Source organism: Petaurus breviceps, unplaced genomic scaffold (assembly GCF_028583685.1).
Source record: "Petaurus breviceps papuanus isolate PSGF00001 unplaced genomic scaffold, PetGlider_PUasm1.0 126, whole genome shotgun sequence".
In the NCBI taxonomy this organism is placed as follows: Eukaryota; Metazoa; Chordata; class Mammalia; order Diprotodontia; family Petauridae; genus Petaurus; species Petaurus breviceps.
Window position 1 is genome coordinate 81,283,440 of NW_027185655.1, and position 19,646 is coordinate 81,303,085.

The 19,646-nt window shown below is 33.5% G+C and overlaps 1 protein-coding gene across 1 annotated transcript in view; it reads right to left on the reverse strand.

Annotated features, from left to right (window-relative positions):
- FSTL5 (follistatin like 5) overlaps positions 1 to 19,646 on the reverse strand; it is a 1,185,743-nt gene that overhangs the window by 525,229 nt on the left and 640,868 nt on the right. The window contains exon 6 of the mRNA XM_069097493.1: positions 3,028 to 3,148. Coding sequence (XP_068953594.1) covers positions 3,028 to 3,148 — 121 coding nt within the window. The remainder of the gene's footprint in view (positions 1 to 3,027; positions 3,149 to 19,646) is intronic.

Sequence of the window (19,646 nt, forward strand, 5' to 3'; positions counted from 1 at the left end):
ATCCAGAAATAGATTGAAGAACTCAAAAAGAGAGACTATCTTCTTCTTCTTCTTTTTTTTTCCTAAATGGCATCAGGGAATGATATATATATATAGGAAAAATGGAGAGGGGAAAAAAACAGTTGCTGAAGGGGTCTGACTCTAGAGAAAATGTTTTAGTCAGGTTGATTATTTATGAATTTTCCCAAAATTAATGTAAATCTAAAATAATTGTCCATACATCCACAGATATTTGTTTATATATTTGCATAACTTCTCTTAACATTCTGAAATCGATTATTTGAAATAGTTCTAAAAATGAGGGTGATATGAATCATGTAATTTCTGTCAAGCCAGACAACTGAAGTTAAAAAAAAATACTTGTAGAACAGGAATTTATAAATTGGGGTCCATATAGATTTTTTAGGTACACAAATTTGACAGATAATAGATTTTGTAGGCACATGAATTTGGATGAGAAAATTATGACTTTAATTTTAAGTAATTCCCATTGTAATTCTAAATGCTTTATTTTCTCCATTTAAAATCATTATTCTAAGGAGTCAACAGGCTTCACTAAACTGCCAAAGGATTCAGTGACACTATAAAAACCTTGTTTTAGATAATGGAAGGTCAATTTGTTCTGTGCTACTTTTCTTGTAGAATATAAGCGCCTCTCTGGCAGAGACTCTTAACTTTGCATCCCCAATTCAATTCATGCTATCTCAGATATACTAAGTGTTAATTAATATTTGCATATCTGAAATACTTATTTAATTCATTAATCATTGAAAGAGTGAAAAAAATGAAAAGAATTCAAAATTGATAGTGAGGAATTAGGATTAATATAAGAAGATTGAGGAATTGAGAGAATTATACATCAGGAAAATTAAAACTTACCGGACATGACAATCAAAAATCAAATTTCAATGTGTTTTTGCAGAAAATAGTGTTTTAGGATTTTTGGTCAAGAGGAAGGGATATTGCAGAGAAATTGGCATTAGCTAAGGACTGAAAGTGGAAAGTAGAATTTTAAGATATGGAGTCAAGAAGTGATAGTATAGGGAACACACACACAGATTAATCTGAATTTCTTCAGATATGCTTAGTATTAGAAAGAAAACACTAAGTCAAAGAACAGATAGTCTGAGTACACATAAGAGAGAAAGAAGAGTAGAGTTAATAACTGAGATGATTAAAATATAAAGTTTTTCATAAGACTGCTAAGGTTTTCAATAGGTAAAACAAATTGAAGATACAATGATAGTTATCAAGGGTCTTTCTACATATTTAATTGATAATGCCTTAAAAGGTTATATGTTAGTTACCTGAGAACCAAATGGGGTATTCAATTTTCCCCAAGAGAGCTAAAGTATAGTCCCTTGAGAAAAGATTTCATATGTTGTTTTTTTTTTTCTGTTGATCAGGTTTGCATATGAGATATATGGTCAGAATGTGTTCCACTAGATTAATTTCAATTGTATAATGATTTGTTAAACATTTATTATGTACTGAGTTTCACGTGAAGTGCTATATGGAAGATTTTGTTTTGTTTTGTTTTTTAATAACATCCGTCCAATCAATAAGCTTCTCATCTATTAGTAGATCAAAGATACACTTAATTGTGATAAAAGGGAAAATGCTTTCAGCATATAAGTCCATCCACGGGCAATTCCCACAACATGTGAAGAATGAGTTCGTAAAAAGTGTCATGCTGCTTTTTAGTGACCTTTGGCTTAGAACAGGTGGGTAAGCAAAAACATGAATCAAGACAATGAAGCTATGAGTGATTAAAGAAATAGGACCCCAGTGCAAGTCCTAAACCTAATATAAAAATCCAAAGAAAACTACCACTTTAGCTGTGTGGGGCTGTCACATAAGGGAACAATGTATGCAAAGACAGTTAGTCATTGGGCCGAACTGTTCATAACCAGATAGGCTCTATTTTTTTTGTTTTCATTGGAACTATGTTTGTAGATGCTCATTCATTGTGTCTCACCTCACTAATGTATATATCACCTGATGTGATGTTTGACATTATGTAATGAATGTATGTTATCTGTGTTTTGTTATATTCCCCTAATGTTTTATGAACCCCAGCAAGGCAGGAATCCAGTCTTTTCTAATCTATTTATTCCCTCTTACACCTAGCACTGAACCCTGCACACAGTTGGCACTTGATATGTTTGTCGAATGAATAGTCTTTGAGTCATGACTGTTGTTTTATTTCTAAGTCATATTAATAAGCACATCATAAAGAAATTCCTAAATGAGCATTTATGGTAATTAATCTTGCTGAAAAAGAAATGCTATATTAGCTCAATATCCAACACTACTTTCTGCCACACAGAGAGGGAGCTGTGATGTGATGTATTGATTTCACACATTAAAAATGCTGAGTATACACACAAACAATTTAAGTGAAACAATCATCATAGATTCACCAACGTACAATTTTTAAATCCTGGTTTGCTTTTTCAATTAGTCAGGTATCAGAAGAATTATGTGCATAAGCACTCTGTGTTCAAGAATCCCAAAGAACTCAACATAAAATAAAATGTTACTTTCTCCTAATCGTCATTGGTATTATTCAACCATAAACAGAAGCTACCATCTAATCCACCTAGGGCTGCACTGTGCAGAGATTGAAAAATTGTCACTCTGGTAAAATCTGAGGTGGTTCAGAGATATGGAAATACCTTTTTTCCTTTCCCAGGTAGATGGGAATTGTCATTCAACAGCACTTCATAGCACAAAATAGACCCAAATGCAGCAATACAAAACCTAAAGCCTCAGGTTGTGATTATTAAAATTAAGTCTAAGATAAGAATATTTTCAGGTGATAACTGATATTTATTGATAATTATCGAAATCCCAAATACTTAACTTTGTTGTCACGCAGGCAAGCACTAACACTTTTCCAGAAATCCATATCCCAATCTCAGTTGTCATGCACACCATGCTACACTGAATGTACATTACTGAGTAAAGAAAGCAGAAAAGAGGAGCCAGAAGCCATCAGAAACTGAATCTTGTTACAGCACTTACGGAATGCTCTGTAGAATTCTTCAAGGGCTAGGTGCTTGTCCGAGTTAAAGTCATCATATTTCAGCAGATCAAACAGCGAACACTCAGACAGATTCTTGCCAAGTTCATTCTGTTTTATTACCTGACAAGAAAATTATAACCATGAAATTACATTAGGGGCTTTAGAGTTCTTTGGTATGATTAATTGTTTCTAATAATCATTTGATAGATCATTTGAAGGCTTCTATGGAGCAATGAACTGAAACTATGTAAAGTCAGGGATTTCCAGTTACTTTATAATTATTTATTAGAGTTCCAAAGTTAATACCTTTAGGACTCTGACACTGGGTTTACATAAAATTTCATGAAATATGAGCTTCACAACATTTCAGAATTAAAAGCATGCTCTAGATGAGCACCAAAGTAGTCTTTTAGCCCCCCTGTTCTAGGATCATTCATGAAGACACCACCACTTAAAGGAAAGATTTGGAGGGTATTCTTTCTGGCCTAAGACAGAAATAGCATCACAAATTTAGAGCCAGGGGTGGGAAGAGAGAGAGATAGAGAGAGACAGACAGACAGACAGACAGACAAAGATGAACATGAGAAAGAGAAAAGAAGGTAAGGGAAGGAAGAGGAAAGAAAGGAGAGAGGAGGGTGTGGGGGAAGAGACACAGAGAGAGACAGAGACAGAGAAACAGAGACAGAGAGAACTGTCTAGGCTTACTAGGACTAGCTACCAGAGTCAGCATTTGAAATCTGGCTCTCTCACTCCAAATGCACTACTCTTTATATTCCACTATACTGAATCCATTTATTATACACTTCACAGAATGAATAAATGCTGAATTAGCCCTTTTCCATCCTCTCTCTATTGCCCACAGATTTTATTGAGGAAAAATAATATGTAATTGGCTAGATGATAGGGAATTTGAGAAAGATCATTAACTATTTCTGTCAGTGCCTGGCACCATCAATATGACTACTGATGATGCCACTACTTGTAGACATTGACATAGATGTGTTGAGACACCACTGAGCAGCATTTCCATATTGTGTAATCTACTTTCATGAAAGATTGTAGATACAATAAATGAGTTTTACAGCCATAACCTTTTCAACTTTTAGGCTCATTCTCTATAATATATGTGTATGGATATAAACACACATACATACGTACACACATATATACATATAAATGGAAAGATACTGAAGGACCAGGGACATTTCAAGAAAATCTTATGAAAGAATTTTAGTTTCTAAGTGTTTAATTTGGTACTCTCTCCTCAGCTAAGAAACTTGGCCATGGCTGCACAGTTTATAGATAAAACTGGAACTCAGATCTTCCTGACTCAAAGATTAGCCCTCTGTCCACTAAAGCAATTGTTTATTTTCAACTATATATACCATTTTAGTGTAATTTTACTTTATAACAATGTTCTCATCCATCTTATCTAGAAATAGAAATCACTGAGAAAAATGTAATTATTTTCCATTCTTCATAAACATTTTTTTCATATTGACACATCCAACATGTTTGAAATTATAAATGATATACTATGAAAACTCTAATATTGTATATAGGATTGAAATTTAATTGGTTAATTTTACAATCTTCTACCTTAGGAAGACAAAAATGACTTTTTAAAAATACCGATACATAAATATTGGGCCCAATTTCTGCGTTAAGTGCTGACCTACTTATGCAGTGTGACTAGAAGGCTTAACAAAGTTCCCTTATGGCAGAAGTCGTTTCTATAAGCAATTCTATGAGAACCACAAGTACTTTTTTCTTCTATGGAAATGAAGAGGTTCAGACATACCAATGTTCTAATTAATTAGATCATAGGAAAAGTCATTTCCTAGGGAGAATTTTTTTCCTTTTCTCCTCATTTGATATCCTTTCTCTCTTTCCAAATATGAGGCAATGTTGCAAGAACATAGGATGCAATGTAACAGGGTTTGTTAGGTTTTCAATGAACATCTTTAGTTTCTTTAAACCCCATAACTACTTTTTAAATTTGTATTGACTGAAATGAAGCACAAATTAAGTAGCAGTAGGGGAAGAGGAGGAGCCTTTTTTTTTTTGTATTTGTGGTTCAGAGTCACATCACAGAATATATAGAAACAATCAGGCAAAATGGTATGCCAGAATTGGTTGTAGGTACCCGAGAGTCAACTATTAAATAATAATTTTGAGCAAATCTGGCAAGGCCTTATTTGTTATTTTGTTGATTACCTAGACTTAAGAAAATGATGGAGAAAATGTCAATAATACAAATTTAATTTAAATTAAATTTATGTATTAAATTAAACAAATTAAACTTAAAAGCATATTGCATATATATTTTATCAGTGAGTTGGTTAATTATAGTAACAATAATTAATAATTATAACTAGACTTTATATAGTATCCATTATGTGCTAGACATTGTATTAAGATATTTACAAATATTGTCACATTTGATCCTAATAACAACCCTTCAGTAAGTGCTATTAAATATTCATTTCATTGTTATGGAAACTGTGGTAAATTTAAGCTATATGACTTGCCCAGGCTCACGCAGATAATAAATGTATGAGGCCAAATTTCAAAACAGATGTTTCTAAATCCAGGCCCAGTTTTCTATGCACTGTGCTGCTTAGCTGCCTCACAACCAAGATGCTGCTAAATATTTATCAGAAACAATAGCTGAGAATTCATAAGTAAGTCACTTAACTTCTCAAAATCCCAAGTTATTCTCGGAGACAAAGATAGTCATTGCCTATAATTTCTCAATATTCCCAAGTTATTCTTTGAGACAAAGACAGTCATTGCCTATAATTTCACTAATATAAGAAACTTCTACATTGGGAATTCCCAAAATTGAAGAAATCTCATTTCCAGAACCCTTCCTAAACCCCCTCAGATAGCATACCTTTACTAAAATTCAGTCTCTTGCCTTCATTCAAGAAAAAGGGAAATAGGATTTTCTACCATTTTCTAAATCCCCTACACTGGTTATGAATGTTCAGGTTAAGTTGATCTTGGCATTCAATAGATGGCCTATGGAGAAGGCAGATGGCAGGAAGAGTGTCCTTGAAAATTTTACACATTATCTCTGGACGTTCTTGTCTTGATCACAATGTTGGTTATGTAGTAGAGCAATGAATACTTAATATGTTGATTCTGTGGACTATTAAAATCAGGCCAGTTGGGAGACATATGAATATTTCTACATTGTTCATAATTGCCCATTTTTTACAAGATGGGACATAAGGGTTTAATTCTGTCATTTTAAAGTAAAACCTTCCCACCTGAATTATACAACTTAATAACTTTAATCTTCCATATTAGTAACAGAGAAAGTAGGAGGAAGAAAGTTATAAATGGAATAATTATACTTATTGTTGTTGTTATTGCTCATGTTCAGTTGTTCAGTGGTATCTGATTATTCATGACCCCATGAACCATAAAATCCATGGGAATATCTTGGCAGAGATAGTACAGAGGTATGCCATTTCCTTCTCCACTATTTTGTATTATTTACTTAGCTTTTTCACTGTTTATACTTATGTTTTGATTAAAATAAAATATATTATTTCAACTGAGAGATTTATTCAGAAGTTATTTCAAGTAAATGGGGTTTGCTCCCAATTAATATTTTCCATAGTATCTAGGAATTATAATCATTATCTCCAAGTAAATAATAATGATACATGTCATTTTTTACTGAGATTCACAGATATATAGATATAGATATATTATTCTTACAACATCCTTACAATGTGAATAATCTCAACACACAAATCGAGAATTACCTACATCCTTTTCTCCCAAAGACCTTATTCAAAGGAATATCAGTATTGAGAGAATAGTTATATCATCATGGATAGTACCCAAATGCTTTTCTTTCCCACTCTGGCAGCTGCTAAGATAATGTTTATTGGCTTTACCCCAGATACAGCTTCCTAGGTGTACAATTATATATATGTCCCCTATCAGGAGGCTGGAGTGACTCTTAAAATCACCTCCAGCTGGACTTGCTGTGACTAGGGAAACTTTAAGTCACTTTGATCTGGCCTGGACCTTCAGACATCCCAAACCATTTAAAAGTTATAATTTATCATGGAAGAAGCAAAGGAGTATCCTTTTTCTCACCCCTTTTTTCTTTCTTTTCTTTTTTTTGGGGGGGGGAATTTTTTCTGAATTCATTGCCTTTCTTTTCTTTGTTAAACAAGTATTTTCTTCCTCCAACTCTCTTTCCACATTAAATAAAACAAAATAAACAGCTTCCTTGTTTCTACCCCCAACAAATATACATAATCAAACCAAAGAAATTTCCTCACTGGTAATAACCAAATATGCATCTGTCATTCTGAATTTTGAGTATATGATTGTTCGCCTTTTTACAAATACAGTATACTCAACACTTAAGAGAATGATGATAAACAAGTTAACATATATATGAAATTTTAAGGTTTGCAAAGCTCTTTGCTATTTGATCTTCACTATTTTCCTGAAAACAGGATTCTACAGGTATTATCAATTGCATATTTATTGATGATGAAACTGAGCCTCAGAGAGATTGACTTATTCAAAGTTTCATAATAGGTCTTGTTTTTAGCTTTCAATAATGAAATATAGATATTTCTAAAACTATATACAAATAGAAATCTGTTTTACTCGATACCTTACTCAAATAGTCAAATATATAAATGATCTTTCAGTTTACTGATAGGAATTCACTAACTGTTTACACCCAACCATCCCTGCCCATTTTATCCTGCTCCTTTCTATGTTCTTCATAAATTTGCCACAGAGGTTCTGTCCAAAATGGCTCACCTGACTTTCTCTTAACTTCAAAGGGTTTCACTGTATTACCTGCCAGCCCATGATCTTTTTTTTTGCTCATATATTTCTGTAATGATATCCTATACACAGCTTCATAATTCATCATTGCTGTAATGTGTTATGGAGTATTAATGTCCATTAATGTCCAGCCTCTCCACTGACTTCTAGGTAATTTTCAATTTCAATTTTTTAGACTGTAGTATTCCATAACATGGAGGCACATAAATAGACAATGATTTAGGCCTAACTTGAAGTATCAACAATTATGAATAAATGAATCATGGCCAAATACTTGATTACAGAATATCTGCCACTGGAAATTTCCAACTTCCAGACTACTCACGCAGAGAAATTCTTTACTTATACAAATCCATGAGAAAAGAAAGACAGTGTTACACACAATAATCAGGTAATGTGGGTCCTTTATCAGGCTTTCCATCTGCATGACTGGAAATAAAAAATGAAAATCTAGAAGAGCAGTGTCAGACTTGATAAAAGATTGACCATGACATGAAGTTGTCATTTCCTGTCATGGGTGGTTAAAAAAATTTACTTTGAACACATTATCTTTGCCTTACAGGTTATCTATGGATTTTGATGTCAAATTTTGATATATACCTGAAGCACTTCAAAGAAAAAGCAGTATAATTAAGATTCTGCTTAAGATTTTAAAAATGTAGTTTTAGTATTTGCAGTTGTTACACTGTAATGAATAGCATTTTCTGGAAACATTTCTAAAATTCCTTACTGAGACTTTCAGGCATTATCTCAGGGCAGAGTAGCACCTTGACAAGCTAGACCTTTTCCCTCCATACCCAGGTAGAGAAATCCATAATTTCCAAATTAATATGTCTTAATTCAAAGATCAGCTTGAATGTTCTATACTACCCAATGATTTTCCTTATCCATCCAATTTCTGTTGTTTCCAATGAAAAATAGTAAATATTTTGTATAGACTTTTAAGTGATGCTAAAGCATAGGGGTGGGGAACCTGTGGCTACATGGCCACATGTGGCCCTCTAGGTCATCAAGTTTGTCCCATGGACCTAATACAAGTTTCACAGAAAAAATCCCCTTAGATTAGGTCACAAGTTTGCCACTCCTACTCTAGCTCATACCATAAGCCTCTTACCTCTAGGAATCTGTAGTTTCTTTCAATATCCAGCTCAAGCATTGCCTTCTAAATTGGCTTTCCTAATTACTTCCCAAATTGTCAGTGCCTTCACTACCAAAACCATGTGATGTTCATTTTATATATATTTTTGTGTTAACTTAAATATTTACATAGTTTCTGTCCATTGCAATGTTAAACTCCTTCAGGGCAAGGATAGTTTCGCTTCGTATTTGAATCCCCAGGGACTAGCAAAAACAGCAAAATTCTTGACTATGTGTCAAGCCATTTAATAAATGTTTGCTTCATTGGATCATTAATTAATGGTCATACTCCCACCATAGGTTCTCTTTCCTTAACATCTCCATCCCCCTTCATTCTAGTGACCTCCCCCTGTTGATGATTTCATTGTATGTAACTTGGTTGTATATTGCTGTTTGCATGTTATCTCTCCCATTAGACTGTGAGCTTCTTGACAGGACAAACTGATTTATGTCTTTCTTTGTATCCCCAGTGCTCAGTATAGTATCTGGCAACTAGTAGGCACTTAATCAATGTTTATTGACTTACTGACATCTAAATTCCTTCCAATGCCTTTTAACTTCGCTTTGTAAAAGGGGTTCTAGAATATGGAATAATAAGTTGTCTTAGTTCCATTTAGTACAGGCTCTTTCTACAAATGAGGAAACATATGGAGAGGTTCAATAAGTTGCCTTAAGTTACTTATGCAGTAAGTGACAAGGCTAGTATTGGACCCAAATCATCTAAATACTGATCCTGAAATATTCTTCCCACTGCATCATATTGTTCTCTTCTTTATTATCAAAATTTAAGATATATTATAAACTTGTATACAAATTCTGTGTCTTCATTTCTTCTCCATTGAAACTGTGTACCATCTGCTGAGCAGTGGGGATTTGGGACCTGTGGAAAAGCTGGCACACACATATTAGAGACCCATTGGTGAAGTTAGTTGTTTAGTGGCATGAAGGTTACTTGCAGGCTAAACTATATACAATGATATATAGCCATCCCTCTTGGTAGAATAAAGAATTGGTTAATCAGTTTTCCCATAGGTTGCAGGAAAGCAGATAATTGAACCTAACATTAATATCCATTTATTAGAAGCTATTGCTGTAGCAACAGCAACCAAAAATACAATTAGTTACACAGCACCATCCCTGCAGTCAGGAGAACCTGAGTTCAAATTTGAGCTCAGACACTTAACACTTACTAGTCATGTGACCCGGGCAAGTCACTTAACCCCAATTGCCCTATAGAACTAGCCTAAACTATTTCTACATTGTCCCTCATTGTGGAAATTGAGACATTTGCAACTTTCCAGTTTTCTGGTATTTCTCCTGTTCTGCAGAATTTCTCAAAATTTCAGTAAGGTTTTAAATGATAATTCCTGACTACTTTCAGTATCCAGGGATGTAATTCTGGGCTAGAGAACTTGCACTTTATTGCAGCTACTCTCTTAATATCTTCTCCCTTATCTGGTTTCAGTTTTTGCTTAACTATGATTTTTTTCAACCCATTCTAGTCTGAGAACAGTATTTCCTAATAGAAAAAAAAAGATATAAAATATATTCATAGTGGTTTAAGGTTTTCAAAACACTTTACATTGGTCAACTCAATCACCAAGACAACACTGTACATTCTACAATTATCTCCATTTTGCAATGAGGAAATGGAGTCTCAGAAAAAGTGACTTGTCCATGGTCGCCCAATTAATAAGTACTAGAAGCAGGATTTCATCTCATTCCCTAGAATCCTAGACTAATTCCCTTTCCAGGGCACAGGAAGCTCATTTAGGTAGTCACATTGAAACATTTGCCCAAAACAGAGGACCTATCCCTTTTATATTATTTGTTCTGAATAGTATTTAAAAAGCCTATCTTAATCATTTATCTTAATCATTATTTAAATAAACTCAACTCACACTTAACATTCTTCTTAAAGTCTTGTGCTTCTCTTGTTTTTGACCTATGAAATATATTCCTTTATATTTTGTATTTGTCATACAGAGGCCTGTTTCAAATTCTCATCATTGATAGCTTCTCTGGAACATCTAACACTGTGAATCGGTGCTCCTCCATTTTTTGGTGTCCATATTATCTTAGTTCTTCCTTTATATCTAATCTTTCATTGGGTTTTCCTCCTCCTTTGCCTCTTTTATCATAGATGATCACCAAGAAATGTTCTTTGTCTTGTGCTCACCTAATTTTATGTCACCTTCACATATCATTCCTTTCCATGGATACAATGCGAGTGAGTCTCAAATCTGCATCTCCAACTCCAAACCCTCTCCTAAATGCCAATCTACATTTTCAACTACATACTTGATTTTGTCCACCTAATTGGCCCAATGACATATCAAGCTCATTGTGTCAGAAACTGAATTCAATGTAAGTATATATATATATATATATATATATATATATATATATATACTATATGTGTAGCATATAAATGTATACACGCATATGTGTGTATTCAACCATATATGGGAATGGTTGTGTGTGTGCAAACACACAAAAATATAAACAAATGTGTAATATATAAACAAAAGCTTATATACACATACACACATATAGGTCTTTTGTCTGCCTTGTGATATGATCATAATTTGTTTTTATTAACATGGTTCATTTTGCTTATAGATTTACTGATATTAAACCAACCACTCATTCCTAGTATAAATGCAACCTGATCATAGTGTAAAATTTTTGATAAGTTACTAGAGCCACTTTGCAATTTGGGAACTGAGGCATACAGAAGTTAAGTGACTTGCCCCAACTAGTCTATGGTCAAGTTTGACCTCAGTTTTTCTTCACTCCAAGTCCAGGCCCACCTAGATGTCAAATGAGCTACCTAGCTGCCTATTATAGATGAGTAAAGTTTAAACTACATGACTTTTAAAATCCCATCTAATGTCCCATAAATGAGTCAATGGTTTTATATCTGTTTCATGTTGCATAAAAAAACATATAAAAGGCCTTCATTACTTTACAATGTATGAAAAGATAAGGCAGAATAACCATTCTGACAGTTAAGAGAAAGCAAGTTCTCACAGAAGCACCATCCATAAAATGAATTTGTTTACCAAGTTTAGAGTTTGATGCAACCTCTTGGTTTCCTGTTGTTGTTTTCCTTCTTCTTTGTTTGTTTTGTTTGTACTTTAGTTTTGTTTTTTGGTTTGTTTCCTATTTTTTGTTTCTTTGTTCTTCTTTCCTATTAGTCCCAATCTTCAACTTCCTTTGGCTTTCCCTGCTTAGCATGATATACCTTGGTTTAACCCAATTCTAGCAATATTATCCATAAAGACCACTAACTGATCTGAACTCAGACTTCGTCCTTCAAACTTGAAATGTTTCACTTACCAGATTCCATTCTTATGAAAGAGGCTTAATCAAAAACATCTTTGGACTTGTGGTTGCTGGCCACAGACAGCCCCAGAAGATAATGCATGTTATGCTAATGCCCTGATCTACTGGTCACTAATTTTGATGCCAAATAGTTGTATTTCTATTCTTTATACTTCCTCCAAGTTATTATTTTTTTCTTTTTATCTTTAAGCTCAAAAACCAGAACACAAATACAGAATAGAGAAAAGAAACAAAAACCTATTATAAACTTAAATACTGCAACTTAAATATAAAGTTATAAAGGAAAAAAAAGCATCTTGTGTACATAGCAGAACATGAGAGGAATCATATGTAACAATAAATTTTCATTTCAAGAAAGTCTATATAATAAATAATACCTGTTGTGTTGGGAATTGTCCATCTTTATTCACATATACATAGACATATACATTTCCAAACACATTCTACTGCTGATCTTTGCTTTTATGATTGTGCATATCTCGTTTCCTATCCCTCCTGACTCCTCTACCTTACTTCTACTCACTACCTTGCTATCTTGTTACTTGCTTACCCCCCTCCAGAGATCCCAACCCTATCCTCCCATTCCCATAAATCTAAACACCCTTCTATACCCCCTTTATACCTATTCCCTCACCCTCCCCTCTAAAAATTCTTCCTTTGTCCTCTATCCCCTTTCTATGCCCCTACCATTTTATTCCTTCTAAATTTAGAAGACTTTTATACTCTTTAAAATATATATGAATTGTTCCCTCTTAAACCCATTCCAGATGAAAATAGGTTACCAGAATAACCAATCCCCCTCCCTCATCTAATTCTTCTGTATCAATTCTTCTTCTTGCACCTCATTTTAAAAAAATAATTACTCTTTTTAGCTGTTGCTAAATGGTTTTATTTTTTAAATTCATATCATATTCAGGTTGACCCCAATCTTTCTTTTGTGTTATCCAATTATTAAAAAGAATCTTAGACATACATTTTATACATATACACACATGTATATGTATATGTATACATACATATATATATACACTATATATATTCACATCTATACACACACATATAAAGTAAAAAGTCTGTTCTTATGAAGCCTTTGGTATGTACTTTATGTTATATTTCTTGCATGTTAAATCTAAATTCAGGATTTTTTTAACAAAGTCTTGAAAGTCTGAGAGTTTATCAAATATCCTTTTTATTTTTTCATTCAGGATGATACTTAATTTGGCAGTTTTGGCTGGAGCCCCAGTTCTTTTGTTCTTCAATATATCGTGCTCCAAAACCACCGGTCCTTTTACTGTCTCTGCTGGTAGGCCTTGTGTGAGTCTAATTGTGGCATTATCATATTTAAATTGTTTAAACTTTTAATATTTTATCCTTGAGTTAATGGTTTCAGAATTTTACTATGATATTATTATGAGTTTTCCTCATAGGATCTCTTTTAAGAGGTAATAGATGGATTGTTTTATTTTTCTTTTTCTACTCCCCCCCCCTTGATCTAATACTTCAGGAAAATTTGCTTTATTTCTTCTATTATTGTATCAAGATACTTTTTTGATCATAACTTTCAGTTAGTCCAATTATTTTTATATTTTATTGTCATGATCTATTTTCCAAATCTGTTGTTTTTCTTATAATATTCTTTACTTTGTCTTCTATTTTTTCATTATTCATATTTTGTTTAATTATTTCTTTATCTCTTATAATTTTACTGGCTTCACGTTTTCCAGTAATTTTCAAGGTATCATTTTCTTCCTTAAGATTCTGGATCTCTGGGGGCAGCTAGGTGGTGCAATGAATAGAACACCGGTCTTGGAGTCAGGAGGACCTGAGTTCAAATCTGGCTTCAGACACTTAACACAAAAACTAGTCGTGTGACCTTGGGCAAGTCACTTAAACCCAAATGCCCTCCAAAAAGCAAAAAAAAAAAACATTAAATAAAAATTATTCTGGATCTCCTTTTCTAATTGGCTGGCTTTCCTTACATAACCTTCTTGTTTTTCTTGGACTGTTCTTTTATTTTAAGTTTTTCATCCATATCTGTCATTTGATTTTTAAAGTCTTTTTTAAGATCTATGAATTCTTTTTGGGCAGGTGACCATGTGATGTTACTCTTTGGGGGTTTCTTTACTTAAATATGCTGCTCTGAGGATGAACCCCAGTCACCTCTATTCCCATAATAGTTTCCCATGGTTGGATTCTTTCTCCGTTGCCTGTGCATTTTTGATAGTAATAGCTGAAATTTTAAAATTACCTCTAGCCCTGGGGTATAGGAAATGGTGTCTCTTGCCCCAGATCTTTAGTTCTTCCCCTCTAACCTGGAACCAAAGCCAAACCTCCAACCTCCTATAAGTGGCGGAAGCCAAGGCCTTTCTTCCCCACTGTTTCTGCACTCTCCTGGCTTGTGTTGGTTCCTTCTCACCCCCTCTGCTCTTCACAGCACAGCTAGGTCTGGCATTCCTTGTCAGCAGAGGTTCCTTCAGTCTTCTTGGGCTCAAATGCCCAACTCTCCTTACCATCTTGGTGTAAAAGTTCATGTGGCTGGGGCTGAGGCAGCCTCTCAAACCAACTAAACCCAGGGCTTGCAGCTTGTTGTTAAAATGAAACCTACTCTGAAGGTGTTTACTCTCCACAGGGAACAAACTTTGTCCAGGAATTTTTCTTCTGATCTTCTCAAAATGTCCCAGGAAAATACCTGTTGTTCCCCTATTCTTATGTATGTCCACCTATACTTTGGGTACACTAAAGTACTATTTTAGCTCTTTTGTGGGGGGAAATCTTGAAAGTTCAAAATTTTCTGATCTTCTCCACCATCTTCCCAGATTCCTCCTCTAAGCCATTATTTTTTTAAAAAATCCCAATATTAACTTGAAATTTTAAAAATTCTTTGTTTGGAACCTTATCAAAGATGATTGAAACAGAATTTGCCTTTTTCATATAATAGCATATGTTGCTTTATGTAGGTAGTGTATTAGACTAAAGAGTATTTAATTATTAAGTATTAATTAAAAGTATTAGACTAATCTATTAGACTAAAGAGACTAAAGCTTCCTATTATAACTAAGTGATTGGATTATTGATCATATTAACTAGCTTGACATATTTTATAAATATATCCATGTGCCCACACTGGATAAAAGAACATTTTTTTATTTCTTTTTAAAGCAATCGGGGTTAAGTAACTTGCTCAAGGTTACACAGCCAGTTATTTCTGGGTGTGGTGCTGAGTATCTGAGCCCAGATTTGATCCAGGTCATCCTGACCCTGGAACTGGTGCTCTTACTCACTGAGCCACCTGGCTGCCCCATAAAAGAACATTTTTTAAAAGTATAATGAGAATTAACTAAAAATGTTAAGACCTAAAAACTGCAAATAGTTTATTATAGTAAAAAAAAGTTGACATATGCAAACATTAAGGAAATACATGTGATATATCTGCTTATTTAAGTACACAGCCCCAGGGAATAGATTATTTATATTTTAGAGATTAGTATTGTGTCAATTAAGACAAAAGGCAATAATGGATTAAAAAATCTATTTATCTGTCTTTCTATCTATTCTGGAAACATAAGTGAAATTCTCTGGCAAAGAGAGGAATAACTCATACTGTACTTAATATCACAGTCTCATTTCTATTTTTTTTAATGGGTAAAGGGATTCAGGAACATCTTGAATTTTTTAATAGGGTCGACCACATTGTTTTGGAAAAAGAAACCCTTTAAGAAGTCAACAATACACCTGAATAATATATATATATATATATACATATATATATATATATAAACCCTTTAAGAAGACAACAATACACCTGAATAATATATATATATATATATTTCCTGTGTACAGTTAAGGATGAATTCAATATATTTTTAGGGTCAAAGAACATTCCAGTTGTCTTTTTTTAAGTCAATTTACAATTATTAGCCTAGAAATTATAACTGCTAATATTATAAGGGTGTTAATATCAGATCATTGATTTCTCTGTTAAGGAGCAGTCTGAAAAGACCATCTAGCAATAAGAGAAGGCCAAGTGGCAGAAGAGCTTAATGAATTTTAGATGACAAAGTATGACTGACGCAAATTTGGACCCGATGGCTTAGAAAAGAAGTTAAGATGTGTACAAATGAAAAGTTATCCTAAAGTGCTATTGTGTCATTGTCTAATAGAAATTAAAATTTTGATAAGGATATGTAAGCACACACACATTTTATAAATAAAGCATCCTAAAATTGTGAGTGATAGTACAATTACTCTAGAATTCACTTTAGAAATTGGGAAATTTCTCTTATTAATTATTAGTGTATCACATGCTAGTATGTTACATGTTAAGAAAACAAGCATATGTCAAGAAAATGTGTTACTGATACTCTATTTTAGAAACAGACAATTTTTGATAGAAATAAAATAGGAAAATCCAATTTTGGAATGTGAAGACAAGTGTAAAGAAGGATGACAATTCTTTTAACAGTTTCCAGAAAATTTAAAAAAAAAAAAGATAGCTCGTCACTATCACTACCACTACCAAACAGAAAGCTAGATTTCTTAGGTCAAATAGTTATCAAAAGTTCTGACAAAACAGGTGTACAGATCTGAATTTTGAAGTCAAAATTTCATCTTTTGTTATGATGGTGAGATTAGCTATGGAAGTGTAATTAGACATTCTTACTGCCTAAATTATTCAGTTACTTCATAGCACAGTAGGAGTATCAGGATAGGCTCAGATGAGTGAATAGAAATTCATATCAATGGAGTTCTAGGAAGAGTTATATGGAAGAGTTACTTTAAAATGAAAATAACTGGTATATGGGAAAAGGAATAGATAGTCCAAAGCTGAGAACAGGAAAGAAATGTACATAAAATTCCCAGGGCAGATTCTCTGTGGAACAAACCCTGATTGTTGAACAATAATAACATGTGTTTCTTTTTGTTATGTTGTGTCAATCATTTTCCTGCCTTTATGAGTTCCTTTTGATGTGGAAGGAGGTGACATAACTTGACCCTCAGAAACAAGTAAAAGACTTAAATGGAGTGAAACCAAATGCCCATCAATTGTACTTTGAGTCATCTGCAACATTAGTTTAAAAAAAAAAAGCTGAGTTCCTAACTGTGGTACATCCATCAAGAAAATAGCTAGGTACATACATCTCTGCCTTCACAGTAAATTTGATATATGAGTAGTGTTCTAAGGATTTGATTTGTTTAATAGAGCAAGCAAGTCAAATGGATATTTTATAGGCAAGGCTATGAACTTTAATTAACAATAGTTCAAATTAAGAAAATTTTAGCTTATTTACTCTACTACAATTGCTTATTACCATTTGAAGAATGTTTACAATGAAGTAATAATAAATTTTAAAATTATTTACTTACAATAGAAAACTGTAAAGCAAATTAGTTTACTTGTTTAATCATCAGCAAAAATTCATTAAAATATTGTGACTATATCTCTTACATAAAAGAAAAAAACTTCAAATAGAAATTGTTCTTGTCACTTGTGTATAAAGTATGTATGTGACATTACTAAGTGGAGAAAGAATTAGTGGAACCAAATCCTCTTTCTGACAAACTGCCTGTGCAACTCTCAGAAAGTATATTAAAAGTATTATCCTGACCCTACTCCCCTATACAAAATATACTTGTTGTTTTTTTGCTTTTTTTTTTAAGTATTGAGACATTCCTTGACAATTGGTTGATATCATTCCTTCACCTCTAGAAGTGAAAACAACCATAAAGCTGGTTGTGAGTCATGGAACATTATAGTATCCAAAGAATTAAAATCGGAAATCAAGCAAAAGGTAATAGGCACCTTTTGGGCTTGGCAGGACTGACTGGGATTTGCCTTTTCTTGGTTCGGCTTTCAAGAAACCATAAGTACACATCAAATTGAACCCTACTGCAACTATTAATTATGATACTGGATCTTGGTGGCAAATTAGAAAGCTCCTCCCTAATCCACTCCTATTGTGGTACTAGGCAGTAATACTTGATCATAAGACATTATAAACAAGGTTTTAGGAAAGAGAAGTCTTGTTAAGAATGGCATTAATGAATAATTCTATGAAGAAAAAAGTAAAAGATGGAATGGTCATGTGGCAAGAAAGAATAATTTATCAAAGCCTGTGTACCCCATTGATATTCTTATGATGTCACAAGAAAGGGGGAAGCCACCTCAACATCTTCTATGTTGAACTTCTTAGAAGACATCGGCAAAAGTGGATGAAGATGATATTGTAATCACATCACTGAAATAAATACCCTCATTAATGAGACCATAAATTCAGTAAAATAGTGAATATCCAACAAAATTCCTAAAATTACTTATTTATATTTCAAACAATAATATGTTCTCATCAGGGTGGCTAAGTGGTACAGTGAATAGAGCACCAGTCCTGGAATCAGGAGGACCTGAGTTCAAATGTGGACGCAGACATTTAATACTTGCTAGCCATGTGACCTTATGGAAGTCACTTAACCCCAATTGCTCTGCATTCCCCCCTTCAAAAAAGCAAAAGAAAATAAATAAATAAAGTGTTCTCATCAATATAATATTCTTAAAAGCACAAGGGAAGACTAACAGATAGTACATGTAAAAAGGACTTTTGATTTAGAAGTTTGGAAGGCTAATATGGATTAAAAATATGACTTGAGAGTCCTGTACCACTACTCTGCCCCACCCTACCCTAGCCCCTAACCTTCAAAGGAAAAGAAAAACATTTAACATGCTATTAGAATGATTTACTAGATGTATAGCATCTATAACAAAGGTCAAGAATGTTAGTCCTACTTAGGCCTCATCTGCCCATACCTGAAGCACTCTATTGAGTTCTAGGTACTTCATTTTAGGAAGGATTTTAACAAGCTCCAGAGCATAAAATGATGGTGAGGGAACTTTAATCTTGACATCTAAGGATAAAAAGTCATACTGAGATAAAATAATGAACAGCAAGGATGTTTCCCTTGAGATAAAACTTTTATAAGTTAATATAACAGCATTCAGTAGAAAAATTTGATTTTTTTTTTCTTACTTGTCCCCAAAAAGCAGAACAAGGTGGCACATCACAGCTTGATGTGAGAGTAAGCCTTCTAAACACTAAAAGCTATTCAGAAGTGGAATGGGCTTGATCATTTCTGAAATCCTCTTAACTCTGTTCCTGGATTTTAAAAATACTAAAATGAAACAATATAGTCATGATACTCTTTTTTTTTTATGCAATCGGGGTTAAGTAACTTGCTCAAGGTTACACAGCCAGGTGTTTCTGGGTCCGTGCTAAGTGTCTGAGCCTGGGATTTTATCTCCAGGTCATCCCAA